This window comes from Sinocyclocheilus rhinocerous, unplaced genomic scaffold (genome assembly GCF_001515625.1).
Source record: "Sinocyclocheilus rhinocerous isolate Xijiao unplaced genomic scaffold, SAMN03320098_v1.1 scaffold1426, whole genome shotgun sequence".
Taxonomy (NCBI): Eukaryota; Metazoa; Chordata; class Actinopteri; order Cypriniformes; family Cyprinidae; genus Sinocyclocheilus; species Sinocyclocheilus rhinocerous.
Genome location: NW_015630392.1, coordinates 634,146 through 658,969, shown reverse-complemented (window position 1 = coordinate 658,969; position 24,824 = coordinate 634,146). Strand labels below are relative to the sequence as shown.

Below are 24,824 nucleotides of genomic sequence, written 5' to 3'. Positions count from 1 at the left end.
CTGCTGCCGCCGCCCTGATAGCGAATCTAATTATTTGGTCTGATATTAACCAGCCCCCTCCCTCCCTTCTCCTTACAAACGCACGCCATCAGGAAAAGAGGTAGATGCACCTTTCCATGCACACAAACACACACTTGTGCACCACCATCATACCACAACACCTTAAACTCACTCCCACAGTCAAGCCTGGTGTGTGCAAGCTCACAGTGTTATCATTCTTAAAAACACCCTCCTCTCGTTCTGATAAAAGTTGAATGCAAATGATTCTTGGACTATTTTCGCTTCTCTTTTTGCACATCTCCTTTCTGTGGGGAGAAAATATCTTTCGCCGTCTCCTTTAAAGAGAGAAACAGGACCGTATCTCTCAGTGACCCTACAGTATGACCCCTCGAGTCAAATCCATCCAGGTTTACAGAGCCAATTAAAACCCATCAAATTGACTGAACTCATCTGCCGGCAGTCAAAGGACAGGCCGGTTTATCTGGCATTCTTAGAAATCATTTATGCGTCTCTGGAACGCACACTCCATATGCTTCACATGTAAATGTTTAACGCATTAACAGTGTGCAAATACACTAAAACCGATGCTCATTATGATAGCGTGGAACAAGGTTTTAAAAGGTGTTTGCTCAAGATATGACAGTATGCATCTCACAATGTGTAATCCTGCAGTCGTCTGTGATGCAACACTTGCAAGAAGTGAAAAAAAGAAGCTCAGATGTGTCATAAAACAGCCTTCGTTAACAGAGGCACCCACTCAGTGTTAATTGTCTCAATTCACTGAAATTACTGAAGAAAAATGTTTGTTGACTTCGCAATAATGAATATGAGATGGAAAAGATGAATCACAGCTTTAATTTGACAAAAATATCACACACACACACACAAAACTGGGGATTGATCTGCTCTAGCTGAAAAACATAAGTACCAGTACACAGAACTGTTTTGCTAGCAGGCTAACTAGCTCATTTAAAAACATCACATCCTGTTTTTTTATTTTAACATATTTTAAAATGTTATTTATTTCTGTGAATCAGCAGCCATTACTCCAGTCTTCAGTGTCACATGATCCTTCAGAAATCATTCTACTGATTTGGTGCTCAAGAAAAAAAAAAAAAAACATTAAAACATTTGTGATGCTTATTATTTTTGTGCAAAGAAATAGTTTCAGGATACTATGGTGAACAGAAAGTTCAAAAGAACTGCATTTATTTGAAATGGAACTGTTTTTAACTTCTTAATGTACTGTCACTTTTGATCAACTCAATGCATCCTTGTGGAATAAAAGTATTAAGTAATCAAAAAAAAAATCTTACTGTCCCCAAACCTTTGAATGGTAGTGTATCTATGAGAATAAGTGATATCCACAACATTAACTTAGTTTGTAGTGCAATTACAATGCACTGTATGTAGTGTAACATCCTAAACAGTCTCTAAAACACAGAAAATTATAAAGTCTTTAGCAACTGACAAAGAATTTGGTCTGTGACAGCCTGACACGGTTTTCGTCATTTTGCATATTATCAACAGGACCATAATCATGACATCTGGGCCTCTATAAATTATATTTTTGAATTCATTATACTGGATCCTACATGAATTCTGCTGGAATTGTTGCAGGCCCATTGAGTTATTCCCATGTTTCACATTATCAGTCACAGCCCTGATTGAACTAAAATTTTATTTTTGTGGATTAAAATTATACGCCACTTCAGAGTACAATGGACTAAAATTGATACAAAACAAATATTGACTACATTTAACATATGTTTGTCATAAGAAGAACTATGACTAAAACAAAAACTAACACTGCGCTCACTGTACAGTACGTTTCTTTAGAACTGGTGCCCTCTCTCCCTTTCTTTCTCATTTTTCTGCTTTTTACTCCAGCGTTATCTTCCTCCGTTCCTGTTTCTCCACCTTTATCCCTCTCTTCATCTGTCCATATCCCTCTTTTCATGCTCCGCCACACTCTTTGTCTCCATCTCCTTCTTGCTATCTATTCCTCTCCATATTTCTCCACACATCCCTTTCTCACTTTTCCATCCCCCTTGCTTTCTCCTTCTCCCAGTCCTATCCCTCTGTCTACCCCTCTCTCTATCTCCTTTCCACAGGAAATGGTTTCTTTCCCAAAAGGGGGGGGGGGGTAGAAAAGGGGTTCATACTGTCCCAAACAAAGAGGTCAGTGTGTGAATCCTCCAAAAATACAGAGAAGAAAAGGAAGGGCGATAACAATCAGAAACCTTCTCTCATCCGCCTCTCTCAAACACATATCCTTTTTTCCCCCTCTCCTTTTCTTTTTTCAGGCCTCATTTGCACACATCCAACCAAACGCACTTACGCACATGTACTCCTACTTATGAACCCAAAGCAAATAGCAGCACATCTCCACATACACATCCCTCCAAGAAAACAGCATCTAGGTGTTATGAGCAGCATGCAAATGACATGTAAAAATAGGAAACTGTGATACTTAAAAAGGTGCGATAAGAGATTTGAAAATGAGGCACTCTTGGAAAGCGGGCTCCTGATCTGCCAGTGATCAGGCTCGGAGATAGAGGAAGGTTTCCTCTCTCCCCTCCCCACCCATCATATCTCTCGCTGTCGTTTTCTCCACCGTAAAGCATGCAAATCCAAGTACATGATGATCAAACATTAACCTATACGTCTTTACACATATCTCAAGTGATGTGTGTTGTTGCTTCCCCCCCCAAAAAATAAATAAATAAAATAAAATTATTAATCAGTACTTTACTGTATTTTTGTTCAAATAAATACAGTCTACATAAGAGGCTTTTTAAAAACATTTAAAAATCTTACCAACCCCAAACAACAAAGAAGAAAAATTGCATAAGATATCATCTTGTTTTAAGAGAATATATTTTGAATGAATCTAACAAAATAAAGTAAGGTATATGCTTAAAATAAGGGGAAGAAAAAAAAATTTTGCCATTAAGGTAAGAAAAATAAAATTAATTTCAATTTAATCTCAATGTTCATTTATTCTAAAAAAAAAAAAAATGCATCTTACAAAATATTCTTTGATTAATTGTTAATAATTAATCAAAAAATGTTTAATCAAATAATGAATATTTCGACTTTTTACTGAAAAATAAGAGAAAAAAAACACTTAAATAGTTTGCCCCTCTCTGTGTCTCTTTACACTTCATCCCTGTTTTGTTAAATTCTCATTTTCTGCAGTTTTTTGTCAGTCTCTCTACATTCACCATCGCCTTTTGATGTTCCAACCTAGTCTGCTACATTTCTGAACTTCTACAGATGGAGAGCAGGGAAAGGTCCTCAGAGAGGTCCACAGGTGCCAGTGTGTGATGCTCTCAATTGGACTCCCATTTGAAGCCTGACTTGCTTCCCCTTTTATCACTATGCAGATAATTGAGAGGGGCAATAATTAAGGGTATTCAAGCATTCCTTTCAGGGAAAAGCATGTGTAGCGAGGGGTGACTCTCTGAGATCACTCTACTGACAGATGTAGATAAACCAGAGATTGGGATGAGGGTAAACAAACCCTGTTGGTGCGAAAAAGAAGAGTGGGTGAGAGAGGAAAAAAGAAGATGAAGAGCGCTCACCTTCACGTGTCCTTTGTGGGGTGCTCCCCCCAAAAAAGTGGGCTGGAGAGCAGTGGGTGGCGGGGCTTATCGGAGCAGTTCTCCTGAAGAGATTATTGGGGGATTAGTTGGGACGCTTGTTTCTAAAACATGATGAAAAGGCGCTCGGTGCATGATAACGCTTTGAACTCCTCACCCGCTACCATCGTGTCTTCGGGCGGTGTTCCACGAAATAACAAGAGATGCGAAGTGGAAAGAACAATGACAATGTGGAAGTGGGAGTCGTTCTGCACTCACTTGCAACTAGCGAATGTTTTTTTTTTAACACCAAAAGTCTGACTAACAGTTCTGCTTGTGTCAACAGCAAAACTAGGCTAATCACAGCATCAGTAGCATGTACAGTTATTTTAAATTGTAATATTGTAATAATATTTCATAATATAACTGTTTTTACTCTATTTCTACATAATAATAAAAAAAGATTTTCCCAACCCTAAATATGTAGTGTATTTTATAACACTATATAATAAGCATAATATTATATAATATCAATTACTACTCATTAACCTAATTATATTTAGTTAAGATATTTGAACATTTTGGACTCTTCAGTCACACTTAATAATGTCTAATTGTCATTGCATTAGGAAACAAAATAACAAATCATGTTGCATCTGCATGCAAACAGCTAGAGGTAAATTCACTTTTCCTAAACATACTTGCAATTACTTTTAACTGGTTTTGAGGTGATTTTAATGGATGTTAGAAGTAGATGTAAGTATATGTTTCCCTCAGATTCACACAGTCTCTTGGTTTGTTCTATAATCCAAAGAGTTAATATATTTTTAAATGTCTTATTTGTCCAAATACGCTTTGGGCACACTGTAGTTCATTAACTGTTATTCGTTTAGAATTCGTAAAAAAAAAAAAAAAAAGGTGTGTACATAACGGCTATTCATAACGGCTATTCACAACGGCTTCAAACATGGCTTTTTAAATCAGATTTTGGCGCTAAAACCTTTGTAACAGTGATAATGGATCTGTTTTAGAAAGAATCATTCATCCAAAAACAAACAAAAACAATTTTCTGGAAACATTGAGATGACTGTTCATATAATCTTTTTCAGTCTTTGGGTTATCAAAGACACATTCAAATAGATTAAAGATGTTATGGTGGTTTCAGTAAAGATGCAAATAATAAGATTTACATAAAACAGCCAGCTGAAAGTGATAATCAATACAAAAGGATCTGTTAGAACAGTACAGTTTTCATGGATGACATATTCAGCTTCTCTTAACGTCTTAAACGTTACAAACTCCCAAAAACTCCTCACGCACGCAGTATGACCAAAACAAATACCACTGGGTATGAACGTTTATTCGGAAAGAATACAATATCATACTTGACTTCTGTGTTTACAAATAGCCCACTTAGTTTTAACCTAACGCGTTTCATTTCTCACAGTGTCTCAGATTAAACTCTAAGAAAGTGAGACTGAGAAATGCACAAGCACAGCCATGACAATACGGACCCTGACGCCCAGTGACCCCAGCAGTTCCAGACTCAGGAGGATGTGGAGGGACGGCGAGAGATGCCGTAGGAATGTGAGATTCGACACACTATCTCTGCCAGATACTCACTCCTTCAACGAAGAGATAGCGGAGCGAGAGCAAACGCGATAGAATGCGAATGTGAAAGTTCTGAGCCGAAAATCATCAACAAAGCCCTGCCTCGATAACAAGATTTTTTTTTTTTTAAAGAGTGAGAAAGAGGAAGGGAGAGAGATTAGGAGGAGGTGAAGTAAAGGTGCAGGGAGGGGAGGGAGCGCTGGGTGCATGGCCTTAGAAATTCTCATAATAAACGAAATCTTAGAAATGGGAGCCTATCAAGTAGAAATCAATCACTGGGGTTTGTTGTCCAAGAGGATGGCGCCACACTGAGATAAAAGAGAAGCGTCCGTCTGGTGGGTGGGGGGCTCTAGCCAATCTCGTGCAGGAACGGCCGAAAGCAGTTCAAGGGGAAAAAGATGACACTCGCTCAAGACATGCATTGCCATTTGCATACACCCGTACTCCCATGGTTTACTCCTCACTTTGAATCAGTGCAATGCAGACGTCCACCCATTCATCCTCAATTTGATAGGTTAGCCAAGGGGGTTAATGATAAATTCCTGTTTTAATTAACACTATACACAATACTTGTATTTCACTGCCTAAACACACTTGAATCGAACAAGTTTGGAAAACGTGCATCATATGCAATATTTTATATGCATCCTTCTTCTCTGGAAATCAGCCAAGCGATGAACTTTGCCTGTGTGTAAGAGTGTGTACAGGTCTGCGTTATCTCTGAAATGTTTGAGAACATGGTCTGAGCCAGGAAATCTCTCCCAGAGCTGAAATCACATGATCAGATGGACCTACAACACATGACTGATACTCTAATATAACACAAGTCTACGGTATATGGTAACGTGTCCAGAAATCCCAATCCCAATATAGTAATATCATGTTATTTTTACCAGGGATATTATAACTGTAATGTTATGACACAACAGAGCTGAGATAGGAATCTTAACCAAATATCCAAATTGATCGCTGATCCCGTCACATCCCCCCTTACCTCATTGGCAGGTCCATCTGTGGTCTCGCCTGATTGGATGCTGCCAGAAAACGGACCCCACACTGTGTCATCTGACAGGTCCCTGAGGGCCAGGACCTTGAAGTCATCAGCACTGCCACTTAGCATAAGATCATCTGTTTACACACAGACACAGAGAACAAGAAAGAGTGTAAATACATAAGAACAACAATTAAAATCAGGTAGAACAGGAGGGTTCGTTTGTTTTAAGTGGTGTTTGCTAAGGTGACCGCTACTGCTCATCCTTAAGTAGGGAAGCACCAATATTACAATTCTAGCCGATACGCCAATAAGTTGACAATTATTTCATGTAATGACCGATAACTTCTAACATATTATAACATATTACAATATTATTACTGATACTGGTAAATAAAAAATGAAGCTTAGATGTAGTAAACTGTAAGGCTTGTGTTGTGTTTTGTTCCCCATGTGCTCCCTGTGTCCCAGTGTTTATGCCCATATTCGGTTAGTTTCCTGTTCCTGTCCTGATTATGTTGATTTAATTCCAGGTGTTCCCCATTTATTTCCATTGATCCCAGGTGTGTCTCGTCATCCCCTCGTCTTGTCATATGTTTAAATAGTGTTCCCTGTTTTCAGTTCAGCATCCGGCATTGTTCATGTCTACCTGTGCTACGTGAGTTTTCCTTGGTCTTTGTTATAATTAAAATTCTCTGGATTGATGTACTCCTAGTCTCCCTCCGTTCCTTGCTCCGCACTCCACTCAGTCTATTGTTTTTTTTTAACATTCTTAAAAGCTCTTTATTCCACAGATATTACAAACTAGTCAGTGTATTCAGTAGGTTGCTTCAGAGGCATAAGGTATTGCAAGTATAACATACAACAATGCAACAATAATGAAACTATGCATTGACAAAGGAAATTTACTCCTAATACTTAAGTACTTTTAAAAGCAAGTACTTCTATACTTTTACTTAAGTAAAAATTTGTGTTTACAACTTTCACTTGTAATGGAGTAATATTTGACTACTAGTATCTATACTTTCACTCAAGTAATGGATTTGTGTACTTTGTCCGCCTCTGACCGTGACAGAATATCGAACCTAAAAAGATGACTGCAGCTGAGGACGCGCTGTGGGGTCTGCGGTAGGGCGGTCTGAGGTTGGAGCGATATGTGGAGGGTTTTCTCGAGCTCTCTAACTGGGTGAGCTGGCACGCCGCCGCTCTAGGTGCGTGCTTCTTGCTGGGGTTGGAGGACGAGATAATCGGCTGCGATCTTCCGACGTGTGATTTTCCCCTGATCGAGCGGATTAATCTCGTGCTGTTCTTAAATGGTTCAGATTTCGAAGTTGAAGAAGTAAAGAAATTTCCCAAGCCTCGTCATCCAACTCCCGCTGGAACGCGCCGCGTCTCCCCAACTCACCCCACGCCGAGAACCTCAACATACCTCTCCAACGGCTCCTACCGTCTGCCCAACCCCAAATTCCCTGCTGTCCTCCGAAGCTCCACTGTGGTCCTCAGCCCAGGAGCGACGGCCGCTTGGAAATCAAGCCGGCCGCGCCGTTGTCATGCCCACCAGCCGCGGCATCCTCCAGCCCGCCGGCCGTTCCCGAGTCAAGCCGCCGGCTGCTCCGAAGATAGGCCTGCCGGCCGCGCCGTTGTCAAGCCCGTTAATCCCCAGTTAAGCCCAGGGAGGGCTCCAGATCCTCAAGTAAGCCCAGGGAGGGCTACAGTCCCCGGTTATGGCCCACGGAGGGCCTCAGAGCCCGAAATCTTCCCCAAGTAGTAGGGCTCCAGCCGCGGGGGCGGGGGCTGGGGCCGCGGCCTCGGAGGCTGCTTTGCCATGGCCTCCTTAACTACCTGCTCCACCGTGGCCTCCTGGGCTGCCAGATCCGCCATGGCCTCCGAGTCTGTCTGCTCCGCCATGGCGCCCCGAACTGCCAGATCCGCTATGGTCTCCTGAGTTGCCTGCTCCGCCATGGTGCCCGGATCTAGGTCGGCAAGTACCAAAAATAAAAGTATCGGTATCGGGCGAGTACTGGAAAAAGTGGTATCGGTGCATCGCTAATATATATATATATATTGGGCGATTGCGCCACTGCTGCGTCATCATGAAAGTTTATAATTTGCATGTGTTTTTAAGTCTTGTGATTTTACAGCAAGCAAGACGTGAAAGACAACTCCATTCAGTACTCACACATGTTCTGTGCCCACACAGAGAGATGCGTCTCTGACAATGCGCTAGCCCCGAAGTTACTTTCTGAGTCTTCTTGCACTTGAACGGACAAATACATACAAAAGTATGTCAAAATACCCATCTCGGCGAGTAATTTTGTAGCTTTAACAATAATTAATCTATAAATTTATACAGTGGAGTACTGATGCACCGGTCGACCGGCCATTTTTTTTTTTTAATACGTCAGCCGATCTCTGTTCTGGGCTTGCACACAAACTGCACTGCAATAATTTTCCAAAATGTCATATATGTGGAAATATTACGAAGGGTTGGGGTTATAATGCGTAACCCCGCTTGTTACGCATTATAAAGCATTGCGCTTGTTAATGTGCCCATAATGTGCATCCCATAATGTGCCCGAAGCGTGAATCCATATTTAGAAAGGCACGGAAAAACAAACGGAAAACAAATAACGATTGCTAACGGTTGACTGTTACATTACAGTACATAAAATTTCACTTACCACATGAACTTATCACAGGTGAGATGACTGAGGATGATGGTGAATGATTTGCAGATCCTGAGCACCACTGACAAACATCTAATCTTGTAAAATGTGTGGTAAGTACTGCTGCTCCATAATATAAACAAAGTACGTGCGATCGCGAATCTCGAAAGTGAAAGTGAAACTAAAAAGCGATCGCGCATTCAAAAGCAGTTTCAATGCCAGGCATAATAGCGGTTCCCTGATGCCCACAATTTATATACAGTATAATTGCCCAATGATATAACTGCGAGAAAAAATACTGAAATATATATTTTCCACCCATCGCATATTTATTCCCTTTAGGGGTTCCGTATTACATGTCATTTTCTTTCGGTACACGGTATTGGGATGCGGCGGATTGCGGGGGAGGGGGGATGGGGATCGCGATGCCGGCCCAACCATAGTTCACAATGCTTGAAATATTGGAAGAAAATCCTAAATATTGAACTGAGGGTTTATATGAATGTTTCTCTGAGGTTCTGTTTTCAGAAGAGTTTACATGGTGTTTTCATTTCCTCTTACCTCTGTATAATGCATTTAAAGTAGTGTTTAAGCGCAGCACTGCTTTGTGTACAGTGGTAAACAAGGAAACGCTGTGCTGCTGTTTTATAAGCACCACCTGCTGTCAGAGAGTGAATTTGCATCTCATTCAGCCTGTCTACTTTTTCCTAAACATCATGTAGTCTAATTTGTGTCTTTATTCTATTTATTTATTTGTGCTATTGCTTGTAATTTGTTCATTTGTTCTTATTAACTGACTGTTTACTTGTCTTTAATAAGTTTGAACTTTATATTTGTTAGGCTAGTAGTTAGGCAAAAATTGTAAAATTTAATTGGTATCTAAAATTTTGGTGTCATTTAAGCTTATTTATTGGAATAAAAGATAACATGGGTCAAAAACAATGATAACAGCAACTATTTTATTTTATTATATTATTTTTTTTTTTTTTTGTGTGTGTGGAAGGGCCAGTGGTCCTGGTACAGTTGAACAGAAAAAAAATCCCACAAAGGGACCTTATCTAGGAACTAGAATACCAGAGAGACTTTGAGGCTCTTTTGACTTGGTTGGGCCAGTAAGCAACAACCTATTGTAGCAAGTAGCAACCACACAGGAATGTGCTAAAACCACACGAAACGCCATAGCAAACCATATCCATTTCAGTCTTTAGCATTATTGAGCATCAATTCTAAAGTCAACTACTAAGTCTAGTACCACTAGGGGGAGTTTGGCACTCACCGAGCAGTGACAATGGACCAAAACAGAAAGAACTTCTGTACTTCCTAGAAGAGATAACTGCAGTGTGATGGGAGTCAAGGCTTTGGTGAGTCACAAACGCAGGCCTGACACAGGAACAAACACAGGCTCCACAAATAGTGATATGGAACAGCTGACACAAAAGTCCGCCGCTCACTCAACCTAGTATTTTACATATTTATGCTTTAGATATGTTTATTAAAAAGGCTCCTCTATTCATTATGTCCCCACTACAGTTGGTAACTTCTTCAGAGGGAGCATCGCTGAGGAGGTCGACCTGTGGTGGTGCTCCAGTCCGTTCCAGCATCTTTGTCCCAGTGCAGCTCTGTTTTACTACCCCCCTCCCTTTAGCCCCCTCACCAGTCTCGCTTTTGGGGGTCGGGCTAAAGTGCTGGGGCCGATAAGAGTGTTTGTCTAACACTCTCCATGTCAAAACACTCATCTATCTTCTCTGTATCTATCCCCACCAGAGAACAACAGACAGACGCTGATAAAATGGCTTTCCAACAGCCAAGACGTGGAGTGGGGGAGGGCGTGAGTTAGAGAGAGAGGGCAATGGGAGCAAGAGAGAAGGGTACATAGGTGGAATGGGACAGATGCTGGACAGAAACATGACACAGAGCCAGACTTACCAGAAAATATAACTGCTTTGCAAATATAAATGATTAGTTATAAATCAGTCAGTGGTGGGTTGGAGTGTTATTAATGTGAGGCTGGGCCTCTATCAGCAGTCTGAAGTCCAGTGTCCTACATCCACAGCCCAGAGCTCCTATCTACTGTATGGCCCTGACCTCTCACATGACCCAATCTTATCACTACAGCAGCCATTATTACCAATAGACTACTCTAAAATAGCATCGGCATAATTCCTACATAAGCAATTCCTACAGCATCTGTTTTTATTATTGCTCAGCAGATGGTGACTGCAAACAGGTAGCTTTTCAAGAGTAAAATCTCAATTGTTTTTAAAAAACAAAGTCTGAATAGGAGAATCAAACGAAAAAAGTCAAAGTAAGAAAAGAAAAAAAAACACTTTTAAAAAGCATTTTTAATGACAATTTAGCGCATATTACACAAAATGCTCATTACCAGATGTTACTTTCCTTTTTTTTGCAATTCATTTTACCCTCAAAGGTGATTCTCATTAGATTCCATACAAAATTCCGGTACAGCAATAATTTAAAAAGTTTTATAAAATTACATTTAGAAAAACGTAAAAAATTAAGCCATATATCTATTAAAATAAATGTATTTATATTTATTAATAGTAAATAATAATAGTAATAATAAAACTATAATCTTTAATTATTATTATAACTGTACATTAATACGTTTTAAGACTAATAATAAATAAAAATAATTACTGTTAACATTACATGTTATATATAATGTAATATATGAAATGTATTATATGTATATTAAATACATTTAATATAGAAAGGGAGAGAGAGCCTATAATAGCTCATCTTTATCTTCACATTACAGTATTAAGAATTAATTAATTTTGTACAAAATAAATATAAAAATAATACATATTAATATTAAGTACATTTAAAGCGTTCGAAATCATTTAAAATTAATTAAAGAATAATTCTTAAAAAAATAAATAAAATACTGACATGGAAGATGTGTAATTTTTGAATAAAGCCGTTATTTTAGTTTTCTTTGCGCACAAAAAGTATTCTCATAGCGTCATAAAATTACGGTTGAACCACTGATGTCACATGGACTATTTTAACGATGTCCTTACTATGTTTCTGGGCCTGGGAATGTTTCAGTTTTCAGAAAGCTCTCGGATTTCACCCAAAAATCTTAATTTGTGTTCCAAAGATGAACGAAGGTCTTACGGGTTTGGAACGACACGAGGGTGAGTAATTAATGACAGAATTTTCATTTTTGGGTGAACTATCCCTTTAAATACAACACAAACATGTTCTCGACAGGTTTCACGAAATTCACCCAAATGTGGTCATTCTTTACATCAGGGAAGTGTTAAAGTACACAGTACTGACACACCTTTCCATCAAGCTAAAATGTTTTCAGGGCTTCTGCCAGACAATTCACAACCATAACCCTCGTGAACAACCCAAACGAATCCTCTCTAAAGACCACAAAGTCTTATCTTTAAAACCCTACCATTTTCCCACACAATACACTGACACACTCGTGATGCTGCCCTTGTGTTGGGCCATAGCAACTCCCCTACAATAACCCCATCAACCTTATCGCTAGCTCTGCGTGAACGGTTCCCAAAAATGTACGCCACCCTTATCGATAGCGATGAGTCCACACAGCTCTTATCAATAGCTCTACACACTGGCAGTGTCCACACAAGCCTTATCAATACACCTGCCTCCGTAGACACCAAAGCAGCCAGTGTGCTATATAAAAAAAGAAAATCCCCCCATCATTAACGCAACACCATCATACAAAACACAAAAGAAAGAAAGAAAGAAGGGCTGCAACAACTAATCGATAAAATCGATTATGAAAATCATCAACAACGATTCTCATTATCAATTAATCGGGTCTGCCCACATTGCACGTCCAACTTCAGCCGGTCGTGTCAAATTAAAGCACTAAATTTACGCATTTCTATGGACAGTCTGGTTTTCCTCTTGTTAGTTCTAGTTTTTGTTCTTGTGTTTAGTCTATAGTCTAGTTACAGTCTTAGTGGTTTAGTTCTTTTATTTTAGTTCTTTAACCTTTTGATTTTGTCCTTTCTTTTCTTTTCTTTTCTTTTTTTTCTAGCTTTCAGCATGGTTGCTGTCTTGTTTTCATTTATATTTTGTTTGTAGTTCGAGTCAATTTTTCCCTAGCTTTTTTCTATTGTTATCCTTTTGTTTTCACTAGTTCCAGTTTTTTTTTCTCTAGTATTTATTTTATTATTTGTTTTTCCTTTCAGTTTTATTTCCCTATAGTCATAGTTTTGCAAGTTTTTACTTTTGATCTGTGTCTATCTCTTGTCTCTCCTGTTGTCTTGTATGTGAGTGTGTCTGTCGAGTTGGTTCCTGCCCTGCTTCCTGAGTCCTCCCTGGTCGTTGATTCTTCTGACCTGGCAGACATTTTGGTGCTTCAAGAGTCACCATCCCCATGGCCAAGCCTGTGGTTCCTTGAGCTGCTACCTAGTCCCCTTTTGCCACAGAGTCTGGAGCTACCCCCATCCCCGACCAGCCCATTCTCCTGTCGTGTGCCTGCCTTATTGTGTGGACTGTCTTCCTGCCTCATCCTTTTGTGCTCTCATTTTGTTAATAAACTCTGCTTCCCCTGTCCATTCTGCATTTGGATCCTCCCTTGACAAACCGTGACAGACGCAGTAGAGACGAAAATGTGGAATAAAGTCGTTATTTTTGTTTTCTTTGCGCAAAAAAGTATTCTCGTAGATTCGCAACTTTACAGTTGAACCACTGATGTCACACGGACTACTTTGTCGATCATCTTGGTACTTTTCTGGACCTTGAACGTGGTAGTTACCTTGCTGTCTATGGGAGGGTCACAGAGCCCTCATATTTCATCAAAAATATATTAAATTGTGTTCCGAAGATGAACGAAGGTCTTACGGGTTTCGGCGCAGCGTGCATGTGCGTCAGACAGATGGAAAACAGAGACAATTAATAATCAGCACAAAAACATTCATTGTGCTTAAATATCTGTTGTTGAAAGTTAAATTAAGGTTTAAAGGTCAACATGCATTGCGCATATTTTATGAGAGTAGGAACTGTAAGGGGATAACAGCGTGTAATTGTCTGAATATAAATATCAGACGCTTCATAACCGCCTTTAACAGGATAAAGAAATGACACTAAGACGTGACTGTGGTCAAAGTGAACGTGTGTTCCTGAAGAACATTACTCTTACCTATTGGTTACCACTGAGTTTGTGATTTTATTCATCTTTATCATCTTTATTATTATTTTAATTTTTAATGCAGAGATTTAAACTATATTCACTATTTACAATGCTTAACAAATTTATTAAAACAAATTTATGTAAGTTTATTTTTTTGCAAGCTATTATGAAGGGCATAGGAGGTCATTTTTGTTACGTGAATAAATACTATTTAGTTGTTTAAGTTTATTTGCCCAATAAAAGACAATAAAATTTTTTGATTTAAACAATTTTTTTGACAGATTCCTAAAAAACCTAAAATGTGTTTTCTCTTTATTATGGCAGGTGGTCTAATAAATTGTTAAGCACTGTATGTTTTCATAGCATTCAGTTGGAACGTTTGTTTGAAGGACACTGGGCAGAATGTGGAATAGTGTGTTTTTTTTGTCAATAAAAAAGCCGATTAATTGAAAAAATAATCGACAAACTAATTGATTATCAAAATAATCGTTAGTTGCAGCCCTAAAAGAAAGAAAGAAAGAAAGAAAGAAAGCTGAATTCAACTATAATAACACACTAGAGGGAAACGGTCTATGAAAGAGCAGTTCTGGAGCAGCAGCAGTGTGGTAAACACCCCGAAGGCAACACAAATCACTTCATGGTGAGAGTTGTGCAACCAGTCATACTCACAGTTATCACAGCCACACACTTCCTTTGAAGGAGGATTCACCTTAACGCAGTCAAACCAAAAAATATATTTAAAAATCAGTGGGACCCAAAATTTTCCTAAAATCTCATTTAATTACCAATTTGTAATGAATATATTGGTGCTTCATTATATTTGTAGTACTTGTATGCATGACAGGGTTGTTGTTCACAGATATTTTGGGTAACCCTGTAACCAGGGTTATGGTGAGTCAGGCTGATGGTTATAAAAAGCCAGTGCTCCACAATAAAGCTGCCAGAAGAGAGAAGAGTAATTATTATACACGACTTCCTGTGAAAGGATGGCCTGTGGCCTTAAAAGTTTTTACCTGGAAATAGGCGCATAGAGAGGAATTCAGTAAACAGTTGCAGAATTACATCACGCAAACAGCAGATTTTGCAATTCTGTCTGTGTCATTATCTGTTTTATTATTACATTGGTACCATCTCAGTATTGGTCAATATTCAATAAGAGTTATTATGGACTGGTATTTTGGCCAGAAGCAACGGTTTAAAGTTAAAGAACCTTAATAAAGGATTTGTTTCTAACAAGCACAGCTTTTTACTTTGCAAGATGTTACTTGATGGACTGGAGTGTGGATTTCTTGTGGAATGTGGATTGTTGTGATGTTTTTATCAGCTCTTTGGTCTCTCATTCTGAGCACCCATTCACTGCTGAGGATCCATTGCTGAGCAAGTAATGCTACAGTACATTTCTCCAAATCTGTTCTGATGAAAATTAGAAAATTAGTATATTTTCAGCAAATTTTCATTTTTGGGTTAACTATTCCTTCGTTTAGCAAATCTCAATGAACATCCATTTTTCATACTGTACATTATAGAAAATTTATATATTCATATAGTTATATCAATTCATATAGTTAATCACAGGAAGAGTGCCGTTTTTTCTTAAAAAATCAGCATGTTACAAATGTGATATTGATTTTATATAACAGTTCAATAAAGAATAAGTTACTATTATGAATGGCCGGTAACTTAAAAATTTAGTAGCCAAATTGGCTGGTGAGTGAAAAAGTTAATTTAAATCCCTGATTATAATGTTGTGACACCTAAATTCACTTGTAGCATTTAAAATGATTGATTTTAGTTATTTTACATTTATACAGTGCTTTTGACAATGCATATTCAAAGGAGCTTCACAAAAAATGTATGTTTCAATGGTACAATCAGGAAGTAATCCGTTATCAGTCAGTGATGAGTGTGCCAGAGTAATATCCATAAAAATAACTACTGGCTATATTAACGGTATCAGCCAGAATTTTAATATCAACGAACTCCTAAAAACAACATGTTCAGTTAAACAAGAATTCACTCTTAGTCAGTTCTCCTCTCACTATATTTTGATATTTGACACGTAACGGCCTCATACTTAATTTCCCTTTTAGCTTTAACCTTTTCAGAGATGTTCCTGAATAACACTCTATATCAGTCCAACACAAACAAAGATTCTCATATTCTCATAACAACAACATCGAGTGAGTTCATCTTTTTAAAGCTCCAGTGACTCCTCTTTATTGGCTGAAAAGAGCATGTAGTTGTCCAGCCGTTCCTATTCAGGTTTCCGTGGCTTCTTGGGCTTCTCTATCAGGACTAATTGATTTTTAAAAAGACTATTGTTGATATCAAATGAGCAGATCGCTCCGTGGCCATTGATTTTTTGACACAGTACAACAGGAAATCTTTATCGGAGCCACACTCCGACCCTACGCTAATAGGTGGGGTTTAACCTCTGCTGAATGACAAATCCCACACTTTCCTAAACCATACAGAGTGGAAATAGAGTGTGTAAGTGTGTTTGCTAGAAAGTATGTGTCTAACACTAGTAAAGGAGTGGTTATTGTGTAGTTTAACAGGAGTGAACAACAAAGCCCCCACCCACACACATTCACACACTCATGCTCAAACAAACAGTCCCTGATAACTCACCCAAGCGTCCATGGGTCAAAGAGTTCAGTTAAGAAGATACAAATTTCTAGGATAGGCATCGTATATTCAGCGCGGCATCATTTCCATTTTAGCCTTCTTTTGCTGGGTGGAGATAAGACACCTGCGTTGCCACGCTCATCAGATGAGCTTCAACAGAACTTTATCATTGACATTTACTACTGTTTACACAACTAATTTCTCTTAACTGTACTTCTGAACTTTTATCTGACCAACACAAGGCCTGGAGAAGAGCCGATGCCAAACATAAAATATGCAAAGGGGTAGGGAAGATGAACTATGCTCAAATAGAAAGCGTTCCACACTCCTGCAAAGATGCGGCTCTGAAGACACACACTTGGAGAAACAAATAAAGACTTTGAGCTATATGTTAAATTCCACCATGGTGGAAAACAAATTGAAGTGCTGAAGCGAGTTTATAGCAGAAATGAGAGAAGCGCAGGTCTGATACGCACAATGAGAGTGATATATCACAATTTAGACATAAATAATGCTTGACCAGGATCAGGGCCGTTTCTAGCCAATTCAGCACTCTGATCTAGTGGCATACAGGCATCGTCAGATTGACAGTACTCTAGCCCAATAATGTTGGGGGATCCAGTGGGGGCGGCAGTCATATTTCAGGGTGACCGTGCCACTCTTTATCACAACCCTGCTAAAAGTGCCAGTACGTGCGCTCATTGGCGCCCCTTCAGCTGGTGGCGCCCTAGGCGACCGCCTAGCTCGCCTATGCCTAGAAACGGCCCTGACCAGGATAATATAACAAGAAGCAAGGAACCAAGAGGATAACTACTGTAAGAAACAGCAAAACAAACCGTTGTACTGTATAATGAATCATACTAGATACTTAAACTTTAGCCTTACTAAATGTCAACTCACCCAAACCAACAGGGGCCGACAAGTAAAAATGTGTAATTAACAGGGTGGCGTCAACAGAAAAGCAATAAAGTTTATGCTTCATTATTTTAAGGGGTCAGTAGGCTTTAGTTACATCACAGCCATAACCATGTTTTGCTACAGGGACATTAGCTTCTAGATAGCTTTTGATTGGACAAAAAAATCTGTGTAATGCAGGATGAGTCATACTACATGAGAAACAATGTACATTTTAAAATGTAAATATATATATGCTAAAAGGATTTTAGCCTACACAAGTATATAGATTATCTTTAAAGCAAATGCACATGAACTAAAAGCCACAAAACTCCAATTCTGATTTCATGGGGTCTTAAATGATGTCTAATAGAGTTGGGCCATAGACCATGCCATCGTCCATCGCCGATGGCTGACAGACATCACGATGTTGAGCCGGCATCGTGATCCACCCCCCCACATACCCCCCGCATTCCGCCGCATCCCAAATCCGTGTTAGGCAAGGAAATTAAGTGTACTACGAACCCCTAAAGGGAATAAATAGCCTACGAGATGGGAGGATAAAAAATATATATATATTTCAATACTTTCTCTCGCCGTTACTAATATGCAGGGCATTGAAACCGCTTTCGAGATTCGCGACCACACGGACTCTATACTACGGAGCGGCAGTACCTACCACTCATTTTACAAGATTAGATATTTGTCAGTGGTGCTCAGTATCTGCAAATCATTCGCCATTGTCCTATGAGTCATCTCTCCTTACTCTGTGTATGTGATAAGTGAACTTTCATGTACTGTAACAGTCTACCGCTAGCAAGCGGCTAACCATGTACCTTTAGTGGCTCCGTAGAATGCGTTATTTGTTTTCCGTGCCTTTCTGCATACGGATTCATGCTTCGGCACACCCCCTAACCCCGCCCCCCGATGTCATCGTCCATCACGATGTTTCACTGTAGACATCGTCCGATGCCAATTTGGTTAATCGTCCAACCCTAATGTCTAACAGGTAAGACATTGCTTTGGGATAATAATTTTGTGTTTAATTATCACCCTTAATGCTGTGATTTTAATTAATTTATATATTTGAATGTCTTCTGGTTAAGAGACCATATAGATGCTCTATAATCTTCTGCATGACTGCAGGCCTGTTCTTGTGTGTGTGTGTGTGTGTGTGTGTGTGTGTGTGTGTGTGTACGCGCACGTTTTTTCCTTGTCTTCCACCACCGTTACCCTTTCACAAATTGAAAGTGAGGACCTTCCAGAAACTCGTCCTGATAATCACACATAAATTAATTAGAAAAGGTTTCTTGACATTCTCGCTGCATAGACAGGGGAAAAGACTCCGGGAAAAGCCATCAAATTAATTGTACGGTATGTGACTTTGATAATTAATTCAATAATTATTTCATGTCTACTTTAGCAACTCCTTCTGGCTGGAAAAAAATGACATTTTGATGATAGCAGTGTGAGGATTTAAGTTCTGAAAAGAAAATATGGGAAATTACACTGAAATACAGCAGTGAGAGAATTTAAACACCAAAAACACGACTTCAGTGGGTGCAAACACACATTTGAACATTTAAAATGTGTAAATATCAATGAAGTATATAACAAAATATAAAAGCAAGTGGAATTTGCAAACAAATAATTCTAGACCTTTTCTCAAAACATTTTCCAAACCATTTTTACAAAATTCATATGTTTTGAATAAAAAAAATGTTCTTGAGCTTACTTTTTTTTTTTTTTATACAATAAATGCTATTTGGTTTGATACTCTATTACGTCGCAAAGAAATTCATGAATTTTTAAGTGTGGTTAAACTGTCCAAATATTTTTAAGGCCACTGCATGTGTTGTAACAAATTCATATTGAAAAATGTGTTTATTGTACTCTATAAAACAAACTGAAATAGGAAAATGTCTATGACTAAATGTCTGAAGGAAATAAACTTTAAACCAGTGGTCGCCAACCCGTCGATCGCGATCGGCTGGTAGATCTTTATCACTGTCCCAGTAGATCCCGAAAAAAAACAGTAAAATAAGTACAAAAATGCATTACATTTATGGGGTTATATTAATGTATCACTGAAGGGAACTGTCTTGAGAAAAGTTTCGATGGCAATGGCATTTTCTTCTCCGTATAAAGCGCAACTCTGCTTTGTTTACAGCGGTAAACAAGGAAATGCTATATTGCGGTCGGTTCATAAGCAGTGTTGCCAAGTCCGCGGTTTTCCCGCGAAATTGGGCTACTTTAACACTGTTGCTGTGGGTTGTCGTTCATGTCCGCAGGTTGAAGTGTCCCCAATAGAAAGAAAGAAAAGAAAATCTGAATTCTGAATCAGCTATGATCGGCGCATCACTAATTAAAATACTAAGTAAAAAGCCTCAAATTTGAAGTACAATCTGGGATGTCTTTTTCTATCAATTCTTCAATAGGTAGATCTTGTCTTTCATAAAGGCCAAGGTCAGGGATCTTGGGCCTAAAAAGGTTGGTGACCACTGCTTTAAACTAAACAAATATTAAATTTAATTGGATTTAATCCAACCATTAATATAATATCAATGCAAAACAACCAGGCAGACGTGGCAAAAATGCCTTCGCTGCCCATTTCTTCATAAGTCCCTACAAAAAAAAATGTCTCTAGATATTTCTCACATATTAAAACATGTTCAACTGTTTTCTAGCTACAAATGACAGATGTAAGTGACACACAGAGAAGCCAGGGCCTGGCGGACGGAAGATATAGGGCAGGAGGGAGGAAAGACAAACTGAAAGGAGGGGCACAGAGAGAGAAACAGGAAACGGCAGGAAAGCACAGGCATCTGATAGGGCTGGTAATCGGTGTGGCCGTGTCCCGGCTGCAGCCGCCAGTTCGTGGGCCACATGGAGCAGCTGCGGAGATAGCAGCGGGGGACGGCAGTGAGAAATGTTCCTCCAGATTAAAGCCCACACCTCTCAATCATCAGCAGGGGAAGAGAGTGACAGAGAGAGGGAAGAGTATGTTCTTAATTACAGATAAATGCCCCTTCCTTCACAGTCAATCATCATTGTGTGAGTCGTATGCTACAGTGGAATGCACACTTCTTCACACACAATACTTCTAAATATAAATTGTTCCAGCCAGAAAGTTCTCGTGTGAAATTTATTAGATTGTCGTTGAGCTCCGTTTAACCACAAGTGTGACGATTGTCCCGCAGCCCACTGTGCACAATAAAGTTCCAACATTCTGCAGGTGTGTAGGAAGCATGCCAGGAGCAAAATAAAAATGAGATTCAAAGATACTCTCATCAGTGAAAAAATATAGCCTGAAAAACACACGTTTGTTACTGTTAATTTATTATACGAGCCTTAACTGAACAGAGAATAACCCATCAGATAATTTGATTCTTGGAATACCAACAGAGTTGAAATTGTTTTGTTTTTTTCTTCCATTTTATGTTAAAAAACATGGCCAACCATGACAAAAGTGAGGAAAGAAATACTTCTAATATTACATTTCTGGCCAACACAATGAAAAAAAAAATTATGTAAAAACAATTTTCACTCAGAAATTGCTAGTAAATTTCACTATTGATGACTAAGAAACAGCAAGTAACACACTGAATTAAATGTGAAATTTTAAAGTAGAAAAACGAAAACAGATATTTTCTTGTAAAACATAGTCCAATAATCTTTAATTTTATTCACAACTTTAAAATAATATATATATTTTTACAGTGTACCAATTATTTTCATGTTATAGCTAATAACTGATAAATAGCAGATATTAAAATTCTATACTATTTTGTCAAAAAATAAATCACCCAAATTCACTTTTACATTTCAAATGATTGACTTTACTTTTTAGTATGACAACATTATAATGCAACGGATGGAAAATGGACATTAATGTTGTTATTCGCTAAAGATTAGATTTAAATATGTTTTTTAATTATTAGTGTTGTTAAAAGATAAACTTTAAGTGAGCGTTAGATGGCAGCAAAGATTATCTAAAAGTAAAAACAAGAAATATCCAATATATAACCAATATAAACAGATACAGATAAATTACAATTCCCACATGTCAGGTCAGGAATCTGGGGAACACGCTGTGCTGGAATAAGAGGGTAACGTGGGGAAGTGAGAGCGACTGAGAATGGAAGTTAACGGTCTGACGCTGGTCCCGCTCTGCTCAGCCTCAGATAACAGCTTCGCCCGAGTCCCTCATAGTGCAGCACAACCACAGCCAGATCTCAGGAAGAAATAATGAAAGATTGCAGAAGAAGGCAAGATAATCAGAATAACTGAAAACCATCGACCTCACAGGCTGTCATTCTGACATATCTGTGCTGCCAAAACATTCTCGCCGACACATTAAGAAAACACATTAAGTTTGGTAGCCTGGCAAAATACCAGGTGCTGTTATACAGTGTAATGGCACTTTATGTAGCTCTCGGAAAATACCTGCTATCATGTTCTGTTTTTCCATGAACCTGTTACAGCATTACACTTTCCACAGTTCTCTCTCTAAATATATTTTTTCTAAAGAACCAAAAAAAAGAGCTCCTACAGCATGCAGAAGATTAATGGTCAGAACACAATTACAGATCTGGGTGTAACTGATATCACAATCTTGCTTTAAGTTTATGTACTGGAGTCTTTTTTATGGTTAGTATTTATTTTATACTGTTATGTGTAACCCAAATCAGCTTAACCACACTAACCACATAATTGATGAGACTGACAGCATGTCAAGATTATTAGCACGTTAAGGCTGAGTTGAATTTGTCCGAACAGATACCAACATAGTGGTATCAGGTTTCCACTAAATTATGCCCCAAATGACATACAAGAAATTATGAGGGAAAAAAAGGGAACAAAAAGAAAGAAATTCAGCTTTGTTCAGCAGGATATAGATCATCAAAGGTCTAGCAAAGCATCAGTGCCACCAATGCTCTTCCATTGAGAGTGACAGCAGATCAAAATAAACTTGTGAATCAATCTTTTGAATTAACTTTGAAATGCGGAGCACAATTGGATATTATATCCATACACTCTGGCACTCTGATCTAAGCTTCCTCATTCAGCAGCGAAACAATGGGTACAGGGATGAGATTGAATGACTCGCCAGTGAATTTCACTCCTGCAGTCGGGTGTTGTAGACACGTCTGATAAAACCTCAGACTGCAGGCGCTTTTGTCTCCCTGAGAACAATATAAATAAATATAAATATGTTTAACAAGGACTACCACATGCTACTCTGTTTAATAATTAAATCCAACTCAGTAATATTCAGGTTTTTTATGCTCATTCTATTTAAAGCTGAGGTGTGTTTTTTGTTTAAGTGAAAAGTGTAACCAGTGTGGCACTTCAAAACACTGATATTCTTGTTAGTTTAAGAATCACAACCAGCCTGAGACAGCAACACTGCCTTGGGACGGGGCTCTTTGTCCAACCAATGGAAGTAAGGGAGAGTGTTCGGGAAACCTGTTTAATAACAATCACTATTTTGCTATTTTTGCAAGAATTTAAAAACATACTTCATCTTTAAAATGCCAAAAAATTAACATACAATATTTACAAAAAATACAAAGAAAAAACTCAAATGCTAAAATAAGAAAAATCCATGTCTGACATCTAAAATCTATTTAGACAACTTCACTAAAAACATATATTAATGAAATATTAGAAATATAATAAATAATAATCTTAATAAATTAAAAATGTAATACATTTAGTTAAATGAAATGTACTTCTTAAATTAACTCTTAAATTAAAATTTTAAATATATAATATAAAATAATATTTCTAATATGTAAAATATAATATACAATTATAAAATATGAAATATAATAATATGTTTATATTATATTATCCATTTTTATTTATTTCTATAAATATTTGCAGCAATATACCAACAGGTGTGCGCATGTATTTGCAGGAACATTTCATAACATTGGACTGACATCCGCAAATACATTTCTTTTTAAATTTAGTTCCACTCTCTCCCTCTTTCTGAGCTATGCTGATATGTTTTTAATTTTCCAGCGCTCAGGACTCTTCAGGAGGTCTATGCAGATTTTCCTGCTTCTCTGCTGACGCTGTAAAACCTGGCCAACACCCTCCGCACCTATCAGCGTCCCTGCAGCCCTCTCATCAATGCCAGTTCCAGCACCCGCAAATAATTTATCAGCATTTAAATGCCACTGATAATATGCACACGCAGCTCCCTCCGATCCCTTATAATTAAATATGATAAAATCCCACCACGCCGGGTAAATAATAATAATCATTATTATCATTGCCATTATAATGCTTTATTGGAGTAATTTGAATAACTTATGTGGATAAGGAATGCTGGTGGGGAGGGAATGCTGGGCAAGCAGGAACATTATATGCAGAGCTAGTTTAGTCAAGGTCTATTTCCATTCTGTAAAACTCTAAAAGAGAAAGCGAGATGGAGAGAGAGAGAAAGAAAGGGGGAGAAGAGGAAAAAGGAGCAACGGTCCGCCAGTTAGAAGGGATTACTGTGACGGCCATTTGCATATCAAGAATTTTAAGCAGAGAGGAAAATATCAAACCCTCCAGCCAGCAAGGTCATTTTGAAGATAATTTTTTTCTTCATAATTTATTTTGCATATCATGCAGCAGGACACGTTATAGATTAAAAAGCTGCTTTGCCATATCAACCCATTCCTGACACTTCTGCCTCACCACTGCCTATCAATTCATTCAAAAGAACCCCACCCTGAAAAATATTCTCTGAAGATACAGAAGCAATTAACAAACAACAAGCATGAGTTTCCAGGGATGTTACGTATGGATGCTTTAAAGGAAGGATAGACAGCCTGTGCAAATAAAATTGTGTAAGGTGTCGAATTGTGATATGCGCTATCCTTTGATAATATGGTCATTTTTTTCAATTTAAAGCGGTCATATGATGCGATTTCAATTTTTCCTTTCTCTTTGGAGTGTTACAAGCTCTTGGTGCATAAAGAAGATCTGTAAAGTTGCAAACACTAAAGTCTCAAATCCAAAGAGATATTCTTTATAAAAGTTAAGAGTTAACCACGCCTACCTAAAACGGCTCGTTCTAACACACCCCCACATACCTACGTCACGATCTGGGAAAATTTGCATAACGCCGCCCAAATGTTAACGCAAAGAAAGAAGGCGTAACTTTAATTCTCACTGTAGTATTGTTGTTGCCGCAGCCATGTACCGAAGACGCTGTGTGCTTCGTTGTGAAAGCGAAACTACTTTGTTTAATCTTCCAAAAGAGGACGATATCCGCTTCGTCATGCCTAGAGCTGATCCGTGCTGGT

At 38.4% G+C, this 24,824-nt stretch overlaps 1 protein-coding gene across 1 annotated transcript in view; it reads right to left on the bottom strand.

Moving 5' to 3' along the window:
- The window catches only part of LOC107740319 (zinc finger protein ZFPM1-like), an 87,693-nt gene that overhangs the window by 11,778 nt on the left and 51,091 nt on the right, over positions 1-24,824 (bottom strand). The window contains exon 4 of the mRNA XM_016552722.1: positions 6,190-6,323. Within this exon, the coding sequence (XP_016408208.1) occupies positions 6,190-6,323 (134 nt within the window). The remainder of the gene's footprint in view (positions 1-6,189; positions 6,324-24,824) is intronic.